This window comes from Vidua macroura, chromosome 1, assembly GCF_024509145.1.
Source record: "Vidua macroura isolate BioBank_ID:100142 chromosome 1, ASM2450914v1, whole genome shotgun sequence".
NCBI classification, from domain to species: domain Eukaryota; kingdom Metazoa; phylum Chordata; class Aves; order Passeriformes; family Viduidae; genus Vidua; species Vidua macroura.
Window position 1 is genome coordinate 38,904,728 of NC_071571.1, and position 26,644 is coordinate 38,931,371.

A 26,644-nucleotide genomic window follows, 5' to 3' on the forward strand; every position below is an offset into this window, starting at 1 on the left:
GATACTCTCCCAGTTTTATCATGTAGGGGAGTTCTCCCCTGGCTCCAAGCCAAAGGATTGTATGGATTCTAAGAAACATGGTTGTATGCTCAAGTTTGTGGAGATTAATTATTTCTATAGCCTTTAAGTTAAGCAATCAGCTTTAAAGGCATCTTTACAAATACATATCCACTGATTAAAACAGACAAAAAAGTTTATCAGTTAGTGATTCGCAAACTGGTTGCATTTCTGAGTTCTGGGTCTGGAGATGACTAACTCTGCTTTTCTCATCTAAAATAAAATACTGCTCTGCACTGAATTGTCTTTCACCAATCGCTGTTATATTTCAGGCCTGAAATAATTCTTCCTCTTAGTCCGAATTCCTCTTTCAGTCATTGCAAGCTGTGCATAGTAGTATATACCAGACTGAAGAAACCCCTTTTTTGCTTAATTTTACTGTATTTCATGTTTTTTCCATGTCATTTGTGCCATTTCATGCCAGTAATTTTACTATTTTACTTTCTTCAGGGCAATTCTTGCTCACAATTGATACCCATTTCCTAGGACTTAGAGTCTTAAATATTCAGCCATTCTCTTGTGGCCTAGTGATTTTCTTCCCCATAATCTTTTGACATCATTCATGTGCTCGAGACATGAAGAAAATATCCTTCAAAACTAAAAACTACAAGTAGTGAAGGGAGAAATCAGGTTTTCAGATTTTCAGATTTGTATCAGCAGCTGGGGGGAGGGAGGAAAAAAAACTGCCAAGGCAGGCAAGTACTGTTTCATATTAACATCTATCGTCAATGAAGAGGTAAAAATCAAAGCCCCTGTGTGTGAGGCAGGGTTAGTGAACTGCCAGTGATTCTCCCAGCAACTGACACAAAGGAATCTGTGAGTATCAAAGCTGAGGCAGCAAGCTTAGTGTCAGCTCTTGCCTAGGGAGTAGAAGAAAACATCACTTTGTTTCTGCTTTCACTGCTTAAACACACACATCATTCACTAGTAACCATTTACTCTACTGTCAAAACTGTTTCAAGAGAGTGCTACATTTGATTAATAGTAAAATGCATGCAAAAGAGAAAAAAAAAAGTCTGCTTCCCCGAGGTACTTAGTTGGGTAGAATTTCTGCATGCGCTTCTTAATTTTTTCCATGCTATAAATATGCTTGTAATGTTCCAGAAGTGCTCTGTTGCTTCTAGTAAAGTAATTTTTATTAGAGAGCCTGGTGCACTCATCCTAATTCTAGTTAATGCCCTCTCTCTCTCAGTGAAGCACATTATAGCATCCTCAGCCTCTTGTACTAACAAAAAAGTGACCAGCACTACCATGTGTGCAGTACATGATTCATAGTGCTGCTTTCTGAATTGTCCAGTGGGTAATTGCAGTACAAAAACCAGAGAAACAGATGTAGACCCTAAACCTTGGCTGTAAATTTTTGTTTTATGATTATGGGTTTCAAATGTGCTATGTCACACTGACAAATATACAGTAACACCAGAGGAAATAGATTTCTGACTTCAATTGTGCTTTTTATTTCATTTATAGCTAAGAATATGTTTATTGTAAAGTTTCTGCTATCACAGTCTGAGAGAAAACAGATCAAAGCACTGATGTGAAACCACAATTTTTTTGCATGGACAAAGTCAAAGATATTGGAGAGTTGTTGCCTCCTTGCACCTCTGTGGGTGCTGGGTAGGTATTTAAAATTTGTGGCAATACTTAAGGTTTCGTTACATTTGAACTAGAGGACTTATTAGGTTACACAATAACTATGATTAGTCTTGATCTAAATTAGAAAATGCTCCCCATTTTATGGATGTAGCTTTTCCTGATACTCTGTTGAAAAAAAAAAAAACAAGTATTGTGCTATTTCAAAGTGAAATATGAGATGCATAGGTTACTGTATTGTAGAAATAGTGTGAGAGCAAACCATTGGGCTATTTGAAGAATTTTTAAATTACATGTTTGTTTAGTAATAAATATAAGCATTACTGCAACTATTATTTGTAACGCAGCATGAGGAGCTACCTGGCTCATTTTGATACAGTGAGAAAAAGCAGTCTTTTTCCAATTCGTACACACTTAAGCATCACTTCCTGACATTTACTTTCAGAAGTTGCCACTCTACATTTTGAGGTACAACCAACAGGTATTATTTTTTAATATGGTATTATAAGACTGCTAATAGGATAAACATAACTGTATTTCTGTTTGTCTGATTCTGTTTACTTTTAAGTCACATATGCAACATGTTTTTCTTGGCATAAGCTTAAACTGTTCCAAGAACTCTAGTCCACACAAAAAGCTGCTTTCTCCCTAAATTGGAGACTGAAAAAAACATACTGTGTTTTGTGTCATCCTTTCCAGTTATTTTTGTGGTGATACATTACGTATTCCAAATTTCTCGTGCATCCTGTGTTGCCTGGTTAGAAAATAACTGTCTGTTAATTTAGCTTTGCAATTCCAAACAAAACTGTAGCAATATAGCCAGCCAAGATTAAAAAAAAAAAAGTTTAGCCACTTTTCCACTTGGCTATTTTAATGTAACAAACACTCTTTTGCTGTGCTGAAATAGTTTAAACAAGCCTTCCCTGAAGGATGGCTTTTTCAGTAAGCGTATGCTGTGCATAAATTTTAGATTAGAAGAGTGTCAGGGGCTTCTTCAACTGCAGGAGTTCAGGCTGGGGGAGGACACCCCAAAGGGCCGAGAAAGTCCTTTAAAAGTCCTTTAAAAAGATGCTGTTAAACTCCAGCATTTGTAACTCTCCTGCCTGAAGGGAAGAGGGAAAGAGAGGCTGCCTGCTGCAGGGACAACTACAGCTCTCCCGTTGAGGGGGGAAGGAGGCTAAGAAAAGCTTTTGTTTTAATCTCTTCAAAAGGATTCGGTTCCAGATTGCAGCAGGTCTTTTTGCTGGCCGCTGGTTTTCAATGTGGGTATATCAGTTTCAGGGAACAAGTGTGTGTGCTGTGTGGGGGATTTGTTTTGTGGTTTGGGGTTTTTTTTGTAAATTCTTGAATCAGTGTGAAAAGTTTTGTTAATACAATCTGCAGGCATTGTCAGAGAGCTTTCGGTTCATCAAAGGACTTTTTGTGGAGAGGGGACACCACATCCATTAAAGTGGCTGCGCAGGTCCCAGGGTGAGTCTCTCTCCAGCATTTCTTTACCGTCGCCAGTGGTGTGCCATGCCTGCTCAGTGTGCCCCTCTCTGCCCGACTCCTATCTTGGGCTTTGCAAGAAATAGGCAATAATCAAGTGTTCTGTTTTCCAGTTTCTGCACTTGAGCTTGCTTTGGAGCGGGGAAGCAAGGCTCCTGTGTGCCTTGCTCCTGGATGATGCTCACTGCTGGGGCTGAGGTGGCTTGGCTTATTCGTTTAAAATTAAAGCATGCATGTGGCTATTGAGCTCACGTCCTTCCCACTGGGGCAGAGGGAGTGTCTCCAGGCTGTTGTTTTTAATTTTTAAATTGTCCATAGGAATAAGAACTGGTGGAAACCTCCATGGAGTCTTTCTCGGTGGGCAAGATTTTGGAGAACGTAGTTACCTAAAAAGCACTGAGCTCTCTGCTGGCTTCATGCAAGTGACGGGCCCGCGCACAGGGCTGGCTGTGGCATCGTGGCCACAGCCTTGGGAAGCCTTTGACACCTAGACCGGCCATGAGGGAGGGCTGTCGGCGGCGTGGTTTAGCGCGAACCTCAGTGTGTGGGAGCAGTCCCTTGCCTTCAGAGTGGCTGCGAGGGCTTGGCCGGGGCGCCCTAGCCCCGGGGAGGTCTCCCGCTCAGCACCATGGGCTGGGTCCTGTTCCCCATGGATTAGCTCGTGGCCTTTCTCCCCTCCCGGGGAGCTGGGGCTCATTAGCCCTCTGAAAGCCGATACAGCCCCTCCGGGGCTACACGAGCGGCCCCAGCCCCTCTCTGCTAATCAGAGACAGGCAGGACCCGGCGGCGGCGAGGCTGGGGAGGGAGAAGAGGGGATGCGTGGCTGCTTCCTCCCCTGGGCTCAGTCGTGGGGACAGACCCTCCCGGGCAGTGCCAAATCTTACCAGTCGGGGAAGCCAGGGAGCGCTGGGTGACTTAGGAGCTGGGGTGAGGGATGGCTGGTCCGGATAGATGGGGCCTGACCGCCCCCCCGCCTCCCCCCCAGGAGGGACGAGCCCCTGAGATTCCCCGCTGGGAGTGGGGCTGGCACCGGCCACAGTCCCTGCGAGTGGTATTGAGCGGGGTCCCCGCGGGTGGCATTGAGCGGGTCCCCGCTGGCGTGTGCCGGGGCAGCGCCGGGATGAGGCTGCTCCCAAGCCCAGCCCGCCAGCCCAGCAGCTGGGGCGAAGCCCGTGTCCCTGGCTGTGGAACAGCGGCAGCGCCTGCGCCTCGCTCGTGGCCTCTCCGGGGAGGAAAGGAATGTGTGTGTGCGTGTGTGAGGGAGGGGGGCACCCAACTTTCAGCAAATTGAGCTGGAATTTTCAAATTCTCCCTTCCATGCAACCGCTGAAAACACCGCTTTTTTTTACTTCCCCCCCCCCTTCCCCTCCCCTCGTTGTTGTGTTTGGCTTTTTTTTTTTTTTTTTAATTACTTTATTATTTTGGATCTTTCTGTAAATTGCGCTCGCCGTCCGCACCCGCCCGCTCGGCGGCCGCGGGGCGACTCCGGCAGGGCTGGGGCTCGCCTTTGCCTGCCCGCCCGCCCGCCTGGCTTTTTTGCAGGGCTGCTGGGAGTTGTGAAGGCGTGTGAGAATCCTGGGAGCTGGTGATGTCAGACCGCTTGGGTCATTTGAAGGTTAGCAGCCTGGGAAGGGTTCACGGAAAGTTCACTCGCATATATTAGGCAATTCAATCTTTCATTCCCTGTGACACAAGTAGTAGGAAGTGAGCTGTTCAGAGGCAGAAGCATCTATTCACGGCCGAGGGGGATCCCGAGCCTCCACCGGAGCTGTTTTATCCCGGGGAGGTGGGCGATTGGCACGGCGTGGGACGCGGCACACACCCGGCAAGCGTCTCAGGAGCTGGACTGACTCTCAAGAAATTTTGGGGGGAAATTGATGGTAGCTAAAACTTGGAATGCGGCTCGCATCCCCCCATCTTGCTGGATTGGCTGGGCAGCCTGGAAAATGGTAAATGATCATTTGGATCAATTACAGGCTTTTAGCTGTGTTGTCTGTCATAATTCATGATTCTGGTCTGGGAAAAAGACCAACAGCCTACGTGCCAAAAAAGGGGCAGAGTTTGATGGAGTTGGGTGTACTTTTATGTGCCATTTTCCTCCACACCTAGAGGAAAGCACTTTCGCAGGCATTCTGTGCAGGGGGAATCATGTTTGACTGTATGGACGTTCTAGCAGTGAGCCCTGCTCAGATGCTGGATTTCTACACTGCGAGTCCGTCTTCCTGCATGCTCCAGGAGAAGGCTCTAAAAGCATGCTTCAGTGGATTGGCACAAACAGAGTGGCAACACCGGCACAGTGCTCAATGTAGGTCCCAACTGTTATTTTTCCACTTTAAAGATATTACTATTATTATAATTGTTGTTGTTGTTATTTATTTAATTTATTTACTTGCATGTGTTTAAAAAAGAAAGACTGGTAATTAAGTGCAGAGGTAATGAGGGGTGGGGTGAGTTTTCGTGCAAAGCTTTTTTTCCCTCCTTTTGGCAGAAAGGAAAGAGGAAAGAAGCACCGGACTTCTTTCTGTTTATCCCTTCTCATGTGGCGTATTGATCCTAACAACAGTTGTGGAGCCAAACAGGAACACAGAAAATTGTAATGTAATACAGCAAATACTTGCAAAACTCCAACCAGTGAAAGACGAATTTACATAACAGCTCTGTGGTAGCTTCCCCCCCCCCCCCCCCCCACTTTAATCTAATTTTGTAGCACATTTGCTAATCAGGATGCATGTTGTCTTGAAGTGCATTTTAGCAGAGCAGCCAAGCAATTAAAATGTTGATCTCTACAGTTCTTGCAAAGATGTGGAATTGCAGTGGGTAGGTTGCCATTCCAAAAATCAGACAGTAGTTATAAGTTTCTGAAGAAAAGGCAATATTTCTTTGTACTGACCTTGCTGCCACCTTTCTTCTTCACTTTGTTGCTCTAAGAAGTTGCTGTTTTGCTAGAAAACTACTTACTGTGAACACCCTTTGAGTTTAACCATCAATTATTTCTATACCTTGAGATTCAGACAGCGATGCACTGTTAACAGAGGAGTGAGAGTTAGTGGTAGGACATTCTGAAAATGTGTTACTATGTTATAGGGTCTTCATTTGTTGCTGAAATATATAGATGATAAACAATAGCAGTATTTTAACACCCCAGTTTCAAGTTTGAGGAATGACAAAAAGTGCCAGAAAACATCACCTTATACTGTGCTTAAAAGCTTGCAGGATGCTTCACTGCTCTGACAGTGATTTAGATAAATGACTTGGCTATCTATCAAAATGTTTTTAGCACGTTCTCGAACACTTCAGTACACCATTAACTGTATAATGCTGTTGGAAATTTCTGTTTTGCAGTATGTTAAAAAGTTAACTAGGAATTAGAAGAGTTCTCCCTTTGACATTTCAAAGGGGTGGAGTAGGTAATTGAAAAATAAATTTAAGAGTGTTTGGTGAAATAATGTGTTTCACTCGGCTCAAAAGTTTTCAGACACCATATGACATTTGTGTGGGTTGAGTAATGAAAACAGAATTGTAAAAATCAGTGACTAGCGGCCTACAACACTGCAAATGTTTTGATGTCTTTACAATTAAAGGAGACTGTGAAGTTCAGCATGGGATATTTATTATTTTCACACTGTTTTCAAAATGCTTCAAACAAAATATGAAACAAAGCTTCTACTTCAAAATAGTGTTACTAGCTATGGGAGAGCTTCATTTAGCAAAAACAAAAATCCAAACCAGATGTTTTACTAAAAATGTGTTTTCCTTCTTTTATGGTTTAAACTTTAGTATAACTTCAGTGATGATATTGCGGAAACTTGGAATTAAATAAACTTTCTTGGAGTAGGAAGCATATATACTGTCATTAAAAGCTTACACTTGCAAAATATTCTTTAAATAACTCCTGGCTTTAAAATGTCCTGCTCTTTCTCTTGTATGTTGTTAATACCTAGAAGCAGGATTCTTAAAAACAAAATATATGGTGTTTGTTCTTGGGCAAGTTAAACACAGGATTACCCTTATCAGAATGGAATGAGTGGTAAATATGTCATTTGCCTAGGGTCTGTGATAAGAGACAAGTGTTGATAACAGGAAAGTTTAGCTAATCAAAGAAACTCATATTAACAAGAGTAAATAAAAATACAGGAAAATGCATTCAGGAATCCAGTCTTGTAACTTCATAAGCAGTAGGATTAGTCTTCACTTCGTGGGAATTTAAAATCGGGTCGAAACCTGAATCATAATACAGTGGCTATAATTTGAACTGTGAAAGTTAATGGTATAGAAATGTGGAAAAACAAATGTGGGAAAACAGAAATTAAGATTTCTATTTGAAACCTTAGAACAAATTTTGTTTTCAGTTTTGAAGAAAGTGTAAGCAGTTTATGCATCAGTGAATATATAAACAGATTATGAAATACTAAAATTCTCTCAAAGGTTAAGATTTTTATCTTGCATCTCATGAAAATATGACAGAACAAGAAATGTTGTGGTCCATAAAGCTATTATTAGTTTAAAGGTTGCTCCAGTGCTTATAAATACAAAGATAGCAGTGTTCAATTCTAACTCTAGCATTTCCTGATTCTCCATTTTTACGAAGACCTCTGTGATTTGATGTAATGTAATAATAATCAAATCTTGTAATTGTTAGAATTGTGATAGGTTTTTTTTGGTCTAATTTGTTGTTTAATTTTTGGCTCTGCAAAAAAAAAATCCAAGCCAGTACACCTGCAGCCATTGCCTTAGGCCTTAGAAATATTGCTTTGATAGAGACGTGATTGTAGAGTAAAAGGTAAATGGTTGTTGAGGGAATAGTACATGGATAGTACAAACTCAGAGCAGGCCAGTAACAATCCCAGACAGCATCAGGGTTTCAACTGAAATGCTGGCAAAATTGGCCATTGCAGGTTTAGGGCAGAATGCTGTAGGTCTCCAACTTCAGCACATCTTCCGTACGTTAATCCTGTTACAATTCACTAAGCTAGTGCACTCCTGCAGCATCATGAATTTTCTAGTCCATGAGGGTCTGCAAAGTAAAAATAGAGGATAAGACACAACCCAAACGTGACCTTAACTTGTGTGGTATTTTTTTCCTCTTCACTGTGGGAGGAAAAACCTGCCCTGTGTTTGCAACACAACTGTTAGCCACTGCATATTGCACGGTGTGTTACAAGAATGCGGAAAAACCCCCCTGACTTTGCACTCATATGAGTTTATGTTTTATTTGATTCTAGTTATTATTGTTGTAGATATAAAACGAAATTATTTGTTTGCAAAGAAAATTGTGGACTCAGAAATGAGACCAGAACCAACTTCACTTTTAATTGTAATTTGTTCTCGCACCTTTTGTCGTAAGATAAAAATCAGGTCGGTATAATTAAATTAGACAAGAATAGTTCTTAAGAGGACAAAAGAGTTAAGATTGTAAGAATGAGCAATTTATAGTTTCTTAAGTAAGTTAGAATATTCTGCTCTCTCATAGTGCAGTGGCAGCAAATACTGAGAGAAAACCAGTAACTTTTGGTGAAACATGAGCTAGCTAAATACTGCGGAAGTGGGAACAGGACAGGTCCTGAGACAGGAGCTGCAAAGAATGGAGATATGACCTTGGAAAAGCCTATTAAAAAAAGTCTTCATTAGTCTCCATTTAATAAACATGCAAAAAAACAAATGAGCAGGCCCAAAATGAGTAAGTTTTTTTGGCATTATGTAGTGTTTCAGCTAATTTTATCAAGCAGATATAATTTCCTTAGGGTTAGAAACATACAAAATTTGATGAAGTCAAGTTATGGATATGGCAGCAGAACACACTGGGATGTTGAGGCTCGCGTAATATACAGTTCTTATTTCAGTTTGGTAGGAAGTGTTTGCCTACCCGAGCTAGCGGGTATAACTTTCAGAAAGTTCATGAAGATGTAGGACTCCCGAAAGCATGCGTTTTCCTTCAAAATTCTGGATTATTGCAATGTTTGGGTTACGTTCCCATTCTCTGCAAGCACTGGAAACATCTGTGTTCCACAAAAAAAAAAAAACAACAAAAAAAAAAACTCACGACTTTATTTTCTTTCATCTTTCTGAATTAAAAAACAAACATTTTGAAGTGAAGGACTTGTAATCTGCATTCCCAAGTATCAAATTGCTGCAGGTGTGTTTGCTAGTGCCCAGAAGGCAAGATCTGTTTGAACCAGGTTATTTTCTTTGAAGTTCATCTATAAACTTTACAGCTAAATGGCTAGGACTGATTTGCTTAGGGATAGAGTCTTTGTTTAAATTTTTATATGTCTAGGTTAATTCTCTGAAATATGTGATGAAAAAAAAAAATGTTTGTTTCTAATCCACTTCATTTAAAAAAAAAAAAAAATTGTGGGGATATTTTTCTTCCAAAATAACTGAAAGGGGAAAACTATTCTCTACATAGGCTGTGATGCAGTTAGTCTGATTCGGCTGCTGGCACAGGAAAACCCTAATGGACATGCACCTCTGTCAAAAACTCCTGCAGACAAAAATGATGAGAGGCTTTTGCTGGTGAAGTCAGGGTGGGATAAGCTTGGAGGAAAAGCAATGTATCTTTGGGTGACTCCCTGCTTGCCTAATGAGTCTGTTCAGCAAAGGTGCAACTTGTCAGAACAAAGCCAGGCTGAGGCGATGCCTTGAAGAGGGTTACGGTGAAGTTAAGGAGTTGAAAGAGGGAGATAGTGTTTCAGACAGCGAAGTTAGTCATCTTCACATCCAGTGAAATCCCTACTTACTGCTGAGAGGTTTTTGTTAACTATGTGTGCGTCACGCCAGCCCCGCAGCCCGGCCAAGCCGAGGGGCTTTGCTCGGGGGAGCGAGGCGCCCTGCTCGGCGGATTACAGTCCCACCTCCCCGAAACACGCCAAGTGACTGGTTTTGCTCAGGTCTAATTTATATACCGCCCTTTACGCAGCCGATGAAGTGCGGCTGTGTTACACAGCCAGCATTTAGATTTGGGAGCGGGGCTGTGAAAGGGACATTGTGCTCGGAAGGACTGCTGTCTGCCGCGGTCGGCCACTCTATGCCCCGTCCTATTGAGACCTCAAAAGCAGAGCACAGCTGTGATGAGTTTCCAGATCTGTTTGGCCGTGGGGACCGGCCCTGGTATGCGTGCGAGCCGGGGGGGAACATCCCTCTCCTGCCTGGGGGGCTGGCAGCAGCTTCTGAGCACTGAATTTACAGGGGCGGGCGGCTGGGGCCAAATTAGTTGTGGTTTCAGAGGGCTTTCCAGAGCTTTGCTAGGCTGTAGCACGCAGCCCCATGAGGAAGGATATCAGTTGATGTATAAAATGGCCAAGGAACTTCGGTAAATAGACTTTACCCTTCAAATCCAGAGGTCCTGGCAGCGGCTGTGCGGGAGGGTGGGGTTGTACTTTTCCCCTTCCTGTACTTGGACACTTTTGATTATCCAGACTTTCTGGGGCTGAGCAGGGCTGCCTAATAACAAAGCCTGCATAATGTAATTGCCTAAATAGGCCTATTGTCCTTTTCAAGTCACTGTGCTGTGAAATCTTTCAACTTTTTGCTGAAAATGTTGCATCTAACATTAAGATGTCATAGTGGCTGCAGCAAGGAGGGGATCCTTTACCCTCATTTCTCATTGCCGAGTGGTCGAGAGGCTGGTTATATTCCTGCCCCCTATTGATGTTTACTCCTTTTGGGAGGCAAATATTTTAGCCCCTTCTGGCAGGGTAAACTGCCAAAAGTAATAGGCCTGGAAATACAAAGCTATGATTGATTTTGACCTTTGCTCATGTGCATGAAGTCTGTCCCCATGCACTGTGACCCATGCCACTTCTTGCTGAAATCCAAACCCTTTCAAACCAAACGGAACCACGAAAATGCAAGCCGCAAAATGCTCAAAACTATTCTAAAGTAACAGAATAATAATCTTTTCTGTGCTTCAGGAAAAATATAGACAGGAGGGTAACAAAACTGGATTTTCTAGCAGGCAAACGAGGAGTAATGTCTTACTGCTGCCACCTTTTTATGAGAACCATAGTCCAGGTATAAAAGAAACAATCTGATATAATGTGGAAATGATTCTGTACAGTTTTTTTGGTCACAGTAATCTTAGCTGTTCCTCCATATTGTAATCTGTAAGCAACTTGCATCCAAAACCATGGATTTTAAACTGTCATTTTAAAAATAATCTAAGGTCTGGTATTTCATTAACTTGTCGTTGCATGAGCAAATGTGTTTCAAAAGTTAAGAATGTCAGAAACAGTAGCCTAAAGTTAGCATCCTAAATTCACATTTCATGGCTTCATTTCCAAATATGCTGAGCATCTAGGAGCTCCCTCAGCACTTTTTAAAGCAGGCCATATATTTGAATGATCAAATACTATTTAAAACCTTCATTTAATATTAAAAATGTTTACAGGACTGTTCCACTTCGCCCAAACATGAAAAAGTAATTCAATGACAGTGTTCACAACATCAACAGTGAAAATAGAGACACTTATATGATAAAGTAGGACTTGCTTATAAAAATATATTACTCTCTTTCCATAAATTTACAAATCAACTGAGTTTTTTCCCTTGTATTTTGTCTGACTCATAGGTTTCTCTGATTCTCTGTTTGCTTCTCTGCAATAGTCTGCTCAGCAGATATTAATTGTAGTATAGATTTTAATAGCTAGATTATCGTCTTCATATACTCACTTATTTGCAGCTGCTCAGGATTGCTTTCCCAGTGGCAGCGAATTAATATGACTTCGGTCACTGTGCATTTTGCTTATTTGGGGGGGAGGGAGGAGGGGAAATCTAGCTTTATTCAGCTCATTTTAGTAATCTGAATAGGAGTGTAGAACTTGCATCATGTGACAGGTCAGCTCACCAGCATGGGGTCCCTGTGTGAGAACCTCCCTTGTACATGACAATCTGATAAGGATATCATGTGGTTTAGAAACACATTCCCACAATGTTCACTTCTTTGTCCCTTTATTTGGGAGTGGGTAGGAAAAAAACTTTTAACAAACTATAGAGCTAGCCCTTATATAACTGACCCCACTTTCTTTTAGTGTTCTGTTTGAGCCTTGAATCTTCTTCAAATACTTTTGTTAAGAGAGATGGAAATATAATCCAGCAAGTCTGCGTTAAAGAATCCTAGACACAAAGTATATAATATACCTTCTGTTCCCCTTGGACAAGGTGATTTTTCTTCCCCCTGCTTATACCATATATAAACTGAATATCATAAAACTATATAAGTTAAATATACACATGCAGGCTACACTTGTATAGGTTTAATAGGTTAAAGCTTGAATGAGTATTTATAAATTCTCAGAGTGCTCTGGATCTTCACCACTAAGGACATGATTTTAGAGTCCATCCATAGTTTGTAAGGATTTCCGTTTTATGCACTTTCAGTGACTTACAGTTTGCCCTCTAAGTGCATCCCCTAAGAAAAAAAGCAGAGAAATGTCTTGTAACAAAGAGATTTTTTTTAGCACCGCTTAGTTTCTTTTAATGGTTTGGAGGATCTCTTTCCATTGAACCATAATATTTTTCTCTAGGCTCACATAGTATTTTTAGCAAGAATCTTTGAACAATAAAATGACAAATTAAGGATGTCTTTGTCTTTTACAGCCTTATCTAGTGAAGCACTTAAATGCACTCAACCCTCCACCCTCAATTTTAATAAGAGTTTCAGAGACAGAGTGGTTGTATGAGTGAGCCTTTGGTGTATTTGTGTACTGATACTTTTAGGAAATACCAGTAAAAGTTCCTGTCACTGTGCTGGATTTTCAGCACAATAAACATCCAGCATCTTTTCTGATTAAGAAAGAAGGATCAGTCTTTTAAAGATGCATAGGAGAGGTGTGGAACAATTAAACAGGTTGACCAGTGTTGCACCAACTGGAGACAAAAAACACAGTTTGATCTAACACAGATTTCCTTCAGTGGGTCCTTTGATTATAGAAAGCCATTTGTGCCTGTAAGATAAAAACAGTGGAAGAAATGGTTCAATTACTGCTTCCCCCCAAACAAAACCCCAACAAAACAAATCAAAAGAAAACTAACCAAAAAAAAAAAAAAAAAAAAAAACCACCCCACCAATACAGTTAAAGAACACAAAATGTCTCTTGAATCGTCCAATTTTTTTTTTTTTTTTTTTTTTTTTTTTTTTTTTTAATCTGAATGCAGTTTGAGGTAATTCCTGAAGTGGCCATTTTAAACCACTCTGCTGGTCCTCTCTGCCAGGCTGGCTGATGACACAGCAGCACATCATATAGAGGTATGCATCTCATCTCCTACGAGAGTTCCTTTATCTTCCAGTCCTGTAACAGAATCACTCCTCTGCCAGCTGGTGACTGATACCAAGAGGATTTCTAGGTTCTTGCATGATAAGTGAATGTAACATCATCTGAGTTGATTTAAGTATTTCACTTGTTCACAAATACCAGTTTGGGACAGAGGTGTTCAGGCGCAGCACAGCTGTGCCCTGTCTTTTGGGGGTCTTGGAGCCTCCAGCACTTTTGCTCAGGGAGTAGCTGTGGGCAGAGCCCGGGGCAGGAAACAGGCTTCTCTGCCACTTTAATTCCTCATCTTCTACTCAAAAACTGACAAGAAGACCAGGGTTGCCCGTCTTTCCAAGACAGAACATTCACTCTCTCATGAAGAAAAAGGAGTTGGAAAACTGTGTCACAGTGCCATCTGGCGATACCTGACACCCAGACCTGCCCTTGGGTGAGGGCTGTGGATCTGCAAGGCAGATGCTTCCCCTAGGACCTTGGTTTAGGCACAGGGAAACGCTTGTGCCTCCCAAAGCTTGACTCGCTCGGGATTTTGCACTCCTCTCTGGGTTGCTCTAATCAAAGGTCCCAACTTCTCTACAAACTTTCCCTACTTCACAGGGATCCACCCTCACTGATCCACCAGCCTGCAGGTTTTGGCATAGGGCACAAGTGAAAGGACTGGCTAAAATGCCACGCATGGGTGAACTTTCTTATTGTTAAGATCAGGTCCTGAGCTTGGAGGTTCTTTCTTTGGTTTTAAGCCATTGTTCATTCTACTGCCTTTCAACTTTTGGTCTGAGGAGGTTTTTTTTCTTTTTCCCCTCATCTTGCAGAGTAATCCTTAGTATTGCTTTGTTGTTAGCATAGCTCTTTTCATTCAGCTGAGGAAGAAATTTTATTAGTTACTGGGTGAGGGTATATGTCAAATCCTCCTTAGAGGTTAACTGGAAAGTCTTGGCCTTTCTAAAGATCTTTCTGATTTCACTCTACATTTTGAACGCTAATGTGTAAAATGCAGAACAAATGGCAAATCACCGATGTCTTTTATCAAGAAGCTAACAGGGCAAGCTACTTTTCCCAAGTCTTCATCCCCTAGTGAACCTCTGCCTTCCTCTCTCTATTTGGAGAGCACATTCCAGCTGTGTTTTTCTAGTTGCACATATAGTCACATGCTATGCAGGTTAGGTATGTGAACTGCTCATCTTTCTAATACTTTGCGCCTAATGCCACATTCACTTCTCTGACACCACACCAAGAAGGATCCATTATCTCCCTGAAGTTTTGAAAAGAAGCCTTCAGCTGCCTGCAAGAATTCAGAGCTGACTCATATCCTCCTGTGTTTTTTTTTTTTTTTTTCCTCTTCCTTATCCGAATCCTTTCCTTTCTCTGTGTTTTGGTGAGGTCCTGCAAGATATTTGTGGTTAAAGCATGAGCTGTGTGTTAGGATGCACTGCATGTCTAGAGGCAGTTTGGGCAAATAGCTGTTCCCATCTCCCTGAAATGGAGTCCATTATGAACATTGCAATTTTTCACCTTCACCAAAATGTGAAAGCAGAGCTCAGTTACAGTGTGGTATACTGGCACTGCCCAGCAGTACTGTGTTTGTTATGCTTTTGCTAACTTGAATTTCTGTGCAGAACAAGAAAATACGCTGAGAAAAAGAGGTTAGGAAGGAATGACGCAATCAAATGAGATTAAATCAGAGTATTGGTTTCCTTGGAACACATATTTGGCTTTTTATCAACAATCTTTTCCCCATTTTTCAAATAAACATATATTTTCACATGATAACTCTATTTGAAATATTAATCCTTCCAGGGCTGCGTTACCTTTGTTTCTTCTTCAAAGTCCATTACTATGAAAAGGTTGCTGTTCCTTAGGCTGTTTCAGCTTCAAAAGAATTTCAGGGCCTGGTCTATTGGAAAGCTTGGGGGTATAATTAGTGAAAATGGAAATAGATGCAAGAGAAATTTAGTTCCTGATGTTTTAATTTAGTGTGGTACTACCATGTGTTGTTGAAGAGGATTCTTAAAGGCAAACATAATTATTTCATTATGGTCTTCAGTTTTCTTTCATTGGTCTTAATGACAAGAAGCTTTATAAGGAGTCATACATTTTAATTAGACCTTCTTATATTTACATCAGATAAATAACAAATAATTGATGAAAAACAATTCTTCTGAATGGATGATTTCACATGGAGCTCTGGTTACAGTTTAATGATAAAATATATCTCTTATTGTTTTGCATTTTAATTATGTAGCATTACTACTTTAGCAGAGATCTCAAAATACTGTTATTTCCATTCATTTAATTAGATTCACAATTGTTTATATAAATTAATAAAAATTCTGAAGAGAGAAGGTGTTTTTCAACATATATACATGAAAATCTGTTTCCAGCTTTCACCAATTTCTTTTTTAATTCATCTTCTAGACCTTTTTTTTTTTTTTTTTTTTTTTTTTGTGATAATCTCCAGTAAAAGCTGGTTGGAAAAAGAATCAGAGCTTTTCCTTTATCTCCAATTATCTACGTAGGAGCAAGTCCTGCCATGATTAACAGCCCAATACTCCTATAGAGGTCAAAGAGTATGAAATTGTAGGACTTACAGTGGAATTTTCTAAGGAAAATTTGGGTGCATCTTTCTCATCAGTTTCATTGAAAGTTATTCCTTTGAAAATCCTACTGATACATTTTTAAAATTGTGTGTGTACTTCTGAATGCACTTAAAATACCTACTTTTAATTTTCTTTACCCTCTTTATTGGACACTCTCTAGTACCAAGAGAAATTCTTTTAGAGTTTTGCTATTTACAAGAGTCTTTCCTGTTTTCAAGCTCTTCAGCATTTCATTTTAGTAACAAAACATACTTCACATGATTCATTCCTCGGAGTATAACAAACACTAATTGTTGTTATTGATTTTAAATTTCACAACCATTACAAGTAACCCAGATGAGTGGCAGATAAAGAGTAATAATCCATGGAGTTCTGGAAGTGTTTCATGTTTGTCTGTACTACTTTAAGTGATCAATAGTAACTGCCCCATTGAAACTAACTGCTATATCAAATAACAGTAAATCAAATGAATGTGCTTACAGATTATTTATTGAAAGCTCTAATTGTTCACTGGGGCCCTGCTTATCTCAGGAAACAATAGAAGCCAGTGATCAGGCAAACTGGTTTGCAAATGCCGAGGGGGCCGTGAAACAGCAGGGTCTCCCTGTTCCTGGGTGGTATGAGAGCTTTCCAAAATGTGCCCCTGTCCCACTAGGATTGTCTGGTCCCAGGGTAAGGTGGTCAGAAGTGAGTTTTCTCAAAGAGCATCCCATGAGCTCACAGGTTAAACTTTTTAAAAAATTACTGTTTTTGTAGGTTGTCATCTTTTGATGACAAACTTCTGTCTGGTGGGTAAAGTGTGGGAAAAGAACTAAGAAGATTTTTCCAAAATTTCTGACAAGTCCATGTAATGAAAAGCAAAACAGGATCAGGCCTTAAAATGGGAAGTAATGGAAAGCATATTGAACTTACTCTGTGGAAAGCTTGCCTAGTTTATATTACAGTTTGGGGCAACTCTGTGCAGCTGTGCAGTTGCCAGACTTGTACAAATACTAAGAAATTAAAGCAATGATTTCTAACCAACAATCCTCTGCTGATTTTACTAATTCCTTAAAATGGCTGCTCTGCCTTGTCACAGTGACTCAGTGAAATAGTAGTGCCACAGGTTGGAGGTTTTTTGGACCTTCAAGTGAAATGGTAGTCTTACAGACAGTTTCACAGCTATCTACATTTTTTAATAGCCTTAGTGTGCTGGCAATAATACTTGGCCGTGTCCTCAGAATTCTTTGGGTATTGGCAGAGGCACTAAAGCAGTCCTTCGGAAAGTTTGGGAAGATTGCACTGAATGAACTGTGACAACTGGAAAAGCATTTGTAAATATTAGCCTAATTTCTCAGAAAATAATGGCCCAAATCTCTCAAACATGGCAGGAAAAGGGGCTTTTTCCCCCTTAAAAAAAGGTGTGTTTTATGAAACATAATTATATACGTAGTGTAGTAGTGGATATTCATAATATAGACATTTTAAAATTATTAGAGCACAGTAACCAGAGACCTTCTGGATTTTAACCTCATAGGGGGAAAATAGCTTCACTTTTTCAGAGTATGTTTTGCCTTAAGTTTCTTGGGGCATCAGCTACTAGGACTGAATGTTTCTTTTACAGTTCTTTGGAAACAGAGTACTTTCTTTTTGTCATATTCTATATATACTATGGCTGATGTTTTTCCTGTTTGCAAGGCAGGGATATTGCAGTCAGTTGTGAGTAGCTTATCTGGGGAAAAAAAAAAAAGAATCACTGCTGAAAGTAGATATTGAATAAGAAAGACCAGGTGACTGGGAAATACTGTTAGGACATATGTGTTTTCCTGAAGTACAGTGTGTGCATATTTTTTCACTTCTGAGTAAAAATAGTAATGACAGACAACGTACAGGTAAAATTATAAGCATTCCTCATTCCAACAGTTTAATAGGAGAATTTACTGCAGGTAGAGAATAAGAAAACAGAATATTGGGAAATGTGCCTTCCAGTCACAGATCTTGTCTCCAGGCTCTTGTGAATGTTTTATTTTATTGATCTTAGATCTTCTAGGCATAATGTGGAAGTGTGCTCTGAGCCACAATCAAGAGAACTGCTATCAGTTGGCTCTGGGACATCATGCTCCTTCCCAGATTTCAGCTTTTGCTCGACCTACTGTGAGAGGGGCAGAGGGATGTTTGCCATGTTAACTGCACTGATGGAAAGTCATAAGGAAAAAAAACAACCTAGATCAAAATATTTTATAAACTCAATGCCAAGGTGCTGTGAATTACAAGGAAAGGAAATTTGTTAGTGACTTAGTTTTCATGTTACTTTCCTCACTGTGTTACAATTTTTAGTCTGACAGGTATTCAATTAAAAATACTGAAATTCCACTTAGGTGAGCATTACAGCTTGGTAAACTCTATATTTCATTTGTTCTCTCAAAAGACAGTGACAAAGTTCTTAAATATTCCATAAATTGGAATTACTTGTATTAGCATCAGAAATGTTGGGGTGAACTGCTCTTAGTACTGCACTGCCCTAATCTGGCAGGCTGAGGGGGTGAAGGAGGACAGAGTATGTCCCTGTTTTGGTCTCAGATGTTGGAAACGTATATGTGCTGTAGGTTGTTAGAAAGGTCTGTTTTTGGTCTGATTGTCTTATTTGCAGATAAGCACAAGTGATGAAAGCCATAGTTTTCCTGTTATTGTGTCATGTCTAAATGGAAATAATAGATTGTTTTAATTATACCTCCACAGAGCAGTGATGTGGGTGCAATTAGGCTAGTGTAAGGAATAATCTTAACACTTACTTGGAAAGTGAGCTACATGGATGTAAAACATACATGTACAAGCAAGGATAGCCCAGGGGTTCACTGCAGTGATGCTGGGGTGTGGGAGACATGGGGTGTGGGATATCTGCCTGGTTTGAGAAGCTCCCTTTGCTCCTCCCAGTCTACACACTGCCCTGTCCTCTTGCAGCCGGCTGCTGCTGAGCAGCAGCAGGAAACTCATGGCTCCATTTCATGGCCTGAGCCTTGCCAGCTTCAGCAAATGGCCCTGGGTTGAAGGGGCATGGCTGGGAAGCTGGAAGTGTGCTCCTCCCCTCCCCACTCTGCCAGAGTGTTGGTAACCTCTGGGAAAGGGCTGAAGGATGGCTGCCTGGGGTGTGCTGGTTCAGCAGGTTTCATCCCAGCTTTGTTGTAGTACAAAACCTTACTTGATAAGGAATCATACCTCTGGGTGGCATAATGCCAAACAAAGGTCTGCAGCAAGGGCCCAAGTGTGAGATCCTGAGCAAGGAGATATAATGCTTCACAGTTGTCCAGTGCCTTGCAAAAAAGGCAACTGCTGTGTGATGGGGCTGTCAAAGAAAAATAAGGAATTAGACATCCTTTTCAAAGGAAATCAAAACTTAGAATTAGCAAAGTAATAAAAGCTTTCTAAAGTGAAAGCTGGAAACAATACATTTTTAATAAAATGGGCAGTTACTCTAATTGCTGAACCCCTACTGTTCAATTTCTTTTAGTGCCCTTATTCATTAAATTCAGCATACTTACACTTATTATTTACAGATGTATGCGTTTTAACTTGTTTATAGAAACCATGCCTTGCAGAAAGCTGTGGATGGTATAATGCTAATTTGTGTTTATTGCTGCCTATAATATGCAATTTTAAAAACAATTAAAGATAGCAGTGGAGCTCATCATTGGAGCCAACCTCCAACTGCCCATGAAAAGTAAAATATTAGCACCATGAGCTGCCTTAAAAGGTTATAGGCCGTTTGTAGTGAGTTGATAACATACCCATTAATGAAGAATTTACCTGTTCTTAAGGATTTTAAGCTCAGCAGTCTAGTTTCTAGATAATGTTTTAATGTATCCCATTTAAACATATGTGATGGAGTTCATAATTGCCCTTGTAAATGGGTATGGAAAGGAGGGTATATAAATCAATTAGTGAAATCCAGCAGTGTGGCTGTAATACAAATTAATTGTAATGATAAGCATTTTAACTGCTACTCTACTAACTTGAAGTACTTTTGATCACTGAATTGGCTCTTGTTGAGTCACTCTATTAATTTTAAGATTTGAAAACACTTTAAGATCAAAATGTTCTGAACTAATGGTCCTAAAATTTGAGAAATGAAATGATATGTAAAATATTACACAGCAAGTCAGTTTTATGGCATTTCCAAAGAGAGCACAATAGTTTTATTTTGTCCATGTGGTACTGAACAACTGTGTAATAGCATTACATGATTAAAGATATTAAAACATTCCTTTTATTGCTGGATTCAAGCCACAGCAAAAAGTCATGATGAATAGTGTCATAAGATATGTTGAATATATAGGAAATAAAAAATTTATTTGGCAGACATAGTAATACCAAAAACTAATACCAACTTGGATAGGAGGTGAGTTCTGAAGAATAAAATCATTCCTTTAGAATAATACTCTGAATTAATTCTGTTTCAATGCTTGAAAAGACTTAAAAATAAAAATCCTCAAAACACTATAAAACATTTAATAACTATAAATGGAGACTTTATGAATTAGTGAAATATCTAGATGTGTGTAGAAATTATAGCAACTATTTCATTGCCCTTGCAATTTTCTTTTATTACTGATGATACTCGATCTAGGTTTTCTCCCATTTATGTTTACAAGAGTCTTTTTTTGGAATCAATGGAGTAGCAACACTGTAAAACATAGCTGAAAAAAAGAATCAGACCCCTTTTATTTTTAAGTGTTTCTTTCCTTACAGTGGGCCATTTCTTAAAATTTTGGATCCTGTAGGGAAAGCACTGCATTTGTTACACCACATTTGTATCAGTAGTCCACAGAAATAGGCTTATTTTTCATAAAGAATAAAGAGGTCAGAGTTCTCACCTTCTCTGCATTTGTGTCTCTTCTTTGACTATGCCACTTTATTCCACATAAAGTTCTGACCATAGGAATTCACAGGTAAAGCAGCCAGGGCCTGAATTGTAAGAAAATTCCATTTTCAAAGGAAAATCTAACTTCATGCAGATGATGGCACAATTATTGTTTTTTTGGGGTTTTTTTTTTGGTTTTTTTTGTTTTTTTTAAGGAAGATCCTATTTTGCAGTTTTGCAGTAATGCAGAATTTTCACTTGAGACTGATGTGGTTTTGCATGGTAATGGACAGGCAGAAAATCACCGACCTGAAAAAACTACAGAGCTAGCATCTTTCGGATGTTTTTCTTCAGTTTTCCATACGATTTATTTTTTTCATTTAACATGTTTTCTTTTTCATTTCGAAGGTAGGCTCCTAATACAAAGTGATGAGCTGCTGCCCTGTAAACTCTGCCTGCCAAACCCTGCGGCCATCCTGTCTCTACTCTTACTTTCACCCTGGCTCACTCATGGTGTCTGCCTGGCCATTTATTTAGCGAAGGACGCTCCTGTTCTCAGTTACTAGCACATCATTAAGTCTGGCTGTCTTGAGAGTAACACAGGTATAACCAGATGCAGTTCTTGGCCCTGATATAATTAATCCTGACAAGCTTTCTGCTTTCCACGTTTGCTCAGGTGTAAATACATCTCTCTGGCTATACGGACACATAAACCCAAATGTAGAACTGCTTTGCTGACATAACTTAAAAAAAAAATTCAGCCTGAAAAGCAGTATAATTTTCTTTGAAAAGGTGATGTTAGTTATACATACTACCTCAGGGTTTAGTGGAGCTGGTGCTTAAGAACCAGAAATTGCAAATCTATGGAGCAGCTGCAGCCTCCTCGTTGTCCTTTACTGCTAACTGCTGTAAATATGTGTGTAGAGAATGTACTTGCCAAAAGTTGTGGCTCTGCTGGGAGAAGTACCAAAAGTGGTGCAGTGACAGCTCCCCCTGTCTAACTGTAGGACACAACAAAAAGATGCAGCAGTTTCAGACAAAGGTTTTTTGGGTGTTTTCTTTCAGAAATACCTGATTGTGTGTTGGCAATTTTCAGGTCATACGTACTTAATTTATAAGACTAACCTGCTAGATTCAGACTTAACATCTTGGTGGTATGTGAGGCTTGGATAGTACAGTCAAGAGTAGAGGGTATTTTGGCAATACACAGTTGCTGCTGTGCTGCCTTCAGGAGGGGATTCAGGATTTCTCTCAGCCAAGTCAGTTCCCTGTTAGGGCATTTCTGTGTAATTGTATATATGATGGTAGTCTTATAGAAAGCTGATTCTCAACTGGCTGCAGAGATCAGAAAATGAAGGCAAGGTTTCATCATCTCTCCCGAGTTCCCTGCTGGCAGCAGCAGTGGCTCTTGGAGGCAGGAGGCACCCAGTCCCTGTCCTGTCTCACAGTGGGCAGATGAGTGGAGTGCATATGCAGACTTGGGGGTGCTTCAGAGCCCCTGCAATAGAGGGGCCAAGCAGAGACTTAACAGAGTTCCCTGCTTTGTCATGTATCCCATGTGAAACCTAGGGCAAGACATGTAAGGCTATATTTTGAGGACACTGCTTAGTGCTATAGACAGGTAAAAAAAAAAAAACCCAAAAAACAGTTCGGTAATGCTTGCATTTTTCTAGGAATTTATGATGCAAGCAAATAAAGCTCTTTAACTGTCAGTGCTTCTGTTTCCTGTCTGTAAAGCTAGAATAGCTCTTCCCTTATCTCACTTAGGCGTTACAAAGGTAAAAATATGAATGCTCATGGATTATTCATGTACTGGAGTGGCAGGGACCATGCTTGTAGATCAGATAAGCATGTAGAAGAGAGAAGGATCTTTCACACTGCTAAATATGGCAGAACCAGAAGCGGTGCTGGTGTTGCTGTGTGGCCAGGGACAGCAGGGCCTGAGGAGAGTCACTCAGGGAATCTGTTCAGGAATGTCACTCCGGAAGATGTGCTGGCATGTGGGGCTCCTGGAGTGCCTTATTAAATGCCAGCATAAAGTCAGGTGACCGAATTGCCATGTTTAACTAATGGATTGATAAAGAGGCCAAATTGTGTCATAACAGAAAAGTACGTTACAAAATAATCTCTACTCTTCAATGGGCAACTGGTAGAGATTATTTGGGGGAATAATATAACCTGTGAAGAAGTTAGCTGCTAAGTAACATAAATTATATTATGGGAGTAGAACAGAAAAATAACTAGAAGATAGATGCTGTTGTTGTATGACTTAGAGCAAAAAAATCTGGATAGCTCTGCTATGCTGGTAGTAGGACACTAAACTATTTCTTGGCCCTAATCACCTGATATGAATATAGGTTTCAAAGGGCTATACTGTTGTATGGCCCAGATCGGTATCCACTGACTCCACTGACTTATGTTACATGACTCTGCTGGTTAACATTACAGATTTGCAATTGAAACTTGGCAATTTTGTTGATGAAAGGCATGAAGGAATATGATGCAGCTCTCTCTCTCCTAGTTCTCAGCTGGGGAAAATGCAGCAAACGAGTGTAAACATTTTTTTTCTGTCAGTTGACAAATACAGCTTGGTGTATAAACAGCGAGGCATTTGAATATGAATATGAGTTGAATATGAAGTTGTTTTTTTTTTTTTAAATCATACTTTAAATTTAGTCTGTGTTTTAGCATTGAAATGCTACAACAGTTAAAATGAAAGTGCTCTAAGGACCTGCTTTGCAAGTAATGTCTCCCCTCAAGACTGTGGAGGCCTTTCAGGGTTCATTCTTTCAAATATCTTTTGACTTGGCAGGATCATGATCATTACCATTATTTGAATTGGAGTATCACTGGAAAGTCCTGCAGCGCCAGTTACTGTACAGCACATTCTGAGGCCCTGCCCAAAATAGTGCACTGTCTAAATGCATGAGATGCAGAAGGGTGGGGGAAGAAAATACTGTCCTGGTCGTATGTCTGGCTGCAGTGGAGCAATGGCTAAATTTGTTCTTGGAACTTCATTAGGGTGAGGATATCAGAGCAGAGAGTGTGCTTCACTGCTTCTTGTACTCTGAGGGGAGGGCAGAGTTCAGCAGGACCCCTCTTCTCCCAGATGCTTCAGGACAGAAGCCAGCTGTCCCTATCGCTCTTTAGCTGACAAGAGTTGTAGCAGAAAAAGTACTTCAGCTTTAGAGAGCTCCTGCCAACTCGGCTGCGCCTATCGGGACTTGCACCTTGTCTGAGATAGTTTTGGCAGCAGCAGCCTGTGCCCTTTGCATGGCCCTTAAAGTGCCCTGGGTCTGAGACTCTTTTTAGGTGACCTTGCATACAGTTTTGTCCATTAGTCTGGTCCTTGCAGACCAGGCTTCTGAGCTCTATAACCTTTATCTCTTCCTAGTTCTGTTGTTTTTTTAATCATACTGTATGAATCCTGAGCAGCACATAGTAGAAACCTGTTAGATACTCTATTAGCTTTTAAAATAACAGAAAAGGATCATTTTGGATTGGGCACCCTCAAAAAGAAACAAGGTCATGGAGTTTCATCTTCTGATGTCCCTGTTGAAAGTAGAATGCCTCTTTTCAGACTAAATGCAAGCCAGTAGACTTTAGAGGGTTTCTTTGGCTTTCTTCCAGAATACCACCCTTTTTTTAAGGTCAGTCTGGTAGAGATGCTTGACTTGATTAAAATTAATGCTGCAAAAATTATAACCAAGAATTAAAATAGAATAAATATATTTAATATCGTAGCTTTAAGGCAGATGTGTGCAGATATGAAGACATAAATAAAAAAGAAACCCTCAAATGTGGAAAACAAAGTTTCTTAGGTACTTCTGAAAATCCTGGTAATAATATCTGAGTTTGCAGTTTTTGTAGGTTTAGTCCAGGTATGTTGTGTTCACTTGCAATAAAAAGCATTCCTTCTTGAACTTTGATGCATACCCAGCTCTATAAGGAAAGATTTTTGACTGTGGTAATTTGTTCTGTGTTGATTAACATTTGCACATGGCTTCCCCTGAGGTTCTCCTGCCCTCAGCCCACTCCACCTCCGTGCATCCACCCCTGGGGAAAAACAAGATCCAGCACAGCAAGTGCCAGTACTGAAGTAGTAGCACAACTTCTTTGCTTTGTGCTTTTTTCTTTGCAAGGGAGAAAATGGGAGTCTTCCCACAAGGGGAGACTTTGTTTTCCTCTTTCTGTTGTCTGTGATCCCCACCTGTTGTATATATGGTAAAAGTATCTGGGACTTATAGCCCAGCAACAGTACGCAGCTAGAGTCATGTGTGACCGGGTCAAACACACACTTGCTGGAGGGTCATGGCCAGGTTACTAAGTCAAGGCTGGCAAGTCTCCACGATAATGTTTTCTTTCTCTCTCACTCTTTTTTTTTTTCCTTCTCCCCTTGTCTGTCTTCCAAACAAGAGTTTAAAAAAACCCAAACCCTCATAACAATGCAAACTATTTAAGCATGACAAATTCAAAGAAGTTTTTTATTAAAAAAAAAAAAAAAAAAGGAGGGGGACAAAGTCAATGATATTTTGGATTTAATTTTATAGTATAGTTTAATGTGGCACATGAAAGAGAGAAATTTGTATTGAAACAATTGAGACCCACTTTCCCAGTTCCTGGCTCTTTCCTGGAAGATGATTAAAAGCAGACTTTTTTTTCCAGACGAGACATAAAAATTAAATGATCTACAGTATATAGTTATTTTTTCAAATGTTTGGAGGCTTATAAATAACTTCTACAATGAAATGCACACATACAAGCAGCAGAGAATCTGGTTCTAATTACTTGTACTTTAGTTGAACTTTGGCGTTTCCTTTGACTTTCTGCCTAATGTATGTGAGCTGAGTGCCTTGCACTCCTGCAGTGAATTCACAAAAAAAAAAAAAAAAAAAAAAAAAAAAAGAAAAGAAAAGGCAAAAAATCCAGACTCTTGTTGGTGCCAACAAAAATGAGGGTTAACAGAATGTTTTGACCAAATGCAACACTTTGCTATTCACCCTAATTAGCTGAAATTGCGGCTTCCCACCAGGGACCCTGAGCTCAGTATTCAAAATTCCCTTGAGGCTATCCAGGAAATGCCATTTGCTTTACAACTTCTTATTCTTTTAAAACTCAACTGTCCAAAGTGTGCATTAACATGCGAGCTTAATAATCTAAGCTTCTAGGAGAACATGAAGCATTTTGCAGTGCCTGCCTGCTTCTTGTTGGTCTCAAAATAAAATACCTTCTCCATCTGTCAACACGGTTTAGCTGGCAGTAAATTAGCTCTCAGAAAGCACGCTGTGCTTTTAAAGATCTTATCGGCTACTTTATCTAACCTTTAGAAAAATTTCAGACATCTTAGGAATTGTGAAGTGACCGATTGTTTGAGAGTCCCTGTGTGCTTAAGCTGCATTCAGGTGTTGGGTGACAGCACCGAGGCTCTGTTGTCTCAGGTGAGTAGGGATCCTGAAGTGTCACATCCCATAGGACAAGAAAGCAGGGCAAGGAAAGAAGTTGCATTTTTTTCTTCCCTTTTTTCCCCCATTGGCTTCTCCCTAAAGTTGTAGGACTGCTTTAAAAATGCTTCTTCTGGAAAAGTCAACTGTCCACCCCCCATCCTTTCTTTTTTTCCTTGTTGCTTGTGTAGACATGCATAGAAGAAAGCAGCTTCTGCTGTCATGCATCCATTAGCTGTCAACATGTTGCAAAAATAACACTTTATTATGAGCATGGGTTGCTACAGGTGCCTCACAGGACTTCTGCCCTGGCACTGCATACTTTTTTCAAATAAAGAGTTACAAAAGCTAAATCCAAGGAAGAAG

General features: G+C 40.2%; 1 protein-coding gene across 4 annotated transcripts in view; it reads left to right on the forward strand.

The window, feature by feature from the left end:
• The window catches only part of RARB (retinoic acid receptor beta), a 204,448-nt gene that overhangs the window by 107,773 nt on the left and 70,031 nt on the right, over positions 1–26,644 (forward strand). The window contains exon 1 of one of the 4 annotated variants that reach the window (XM_053970735.1): positions 3,094–3,120. The exons of 2 other annotated variants lie outside the window; for them this stretch is intronic. Coding sequence is in view for 1 of the 2 variants with exons in the window: in XM_053970730.1 (XP_053826705.1) it covers positions 5,287–5,443 (157 nt within the window). In the remaining variant the exon portion in view is untranslated. Of the gene's footprint in view, positions 1–3,093; positions 3,121–4,947; positions 5,444–26,644 lie in introns of those variants that run through there. One more of the 4 variants, XM_053970730.1, reaches the window with a different exon arrangement.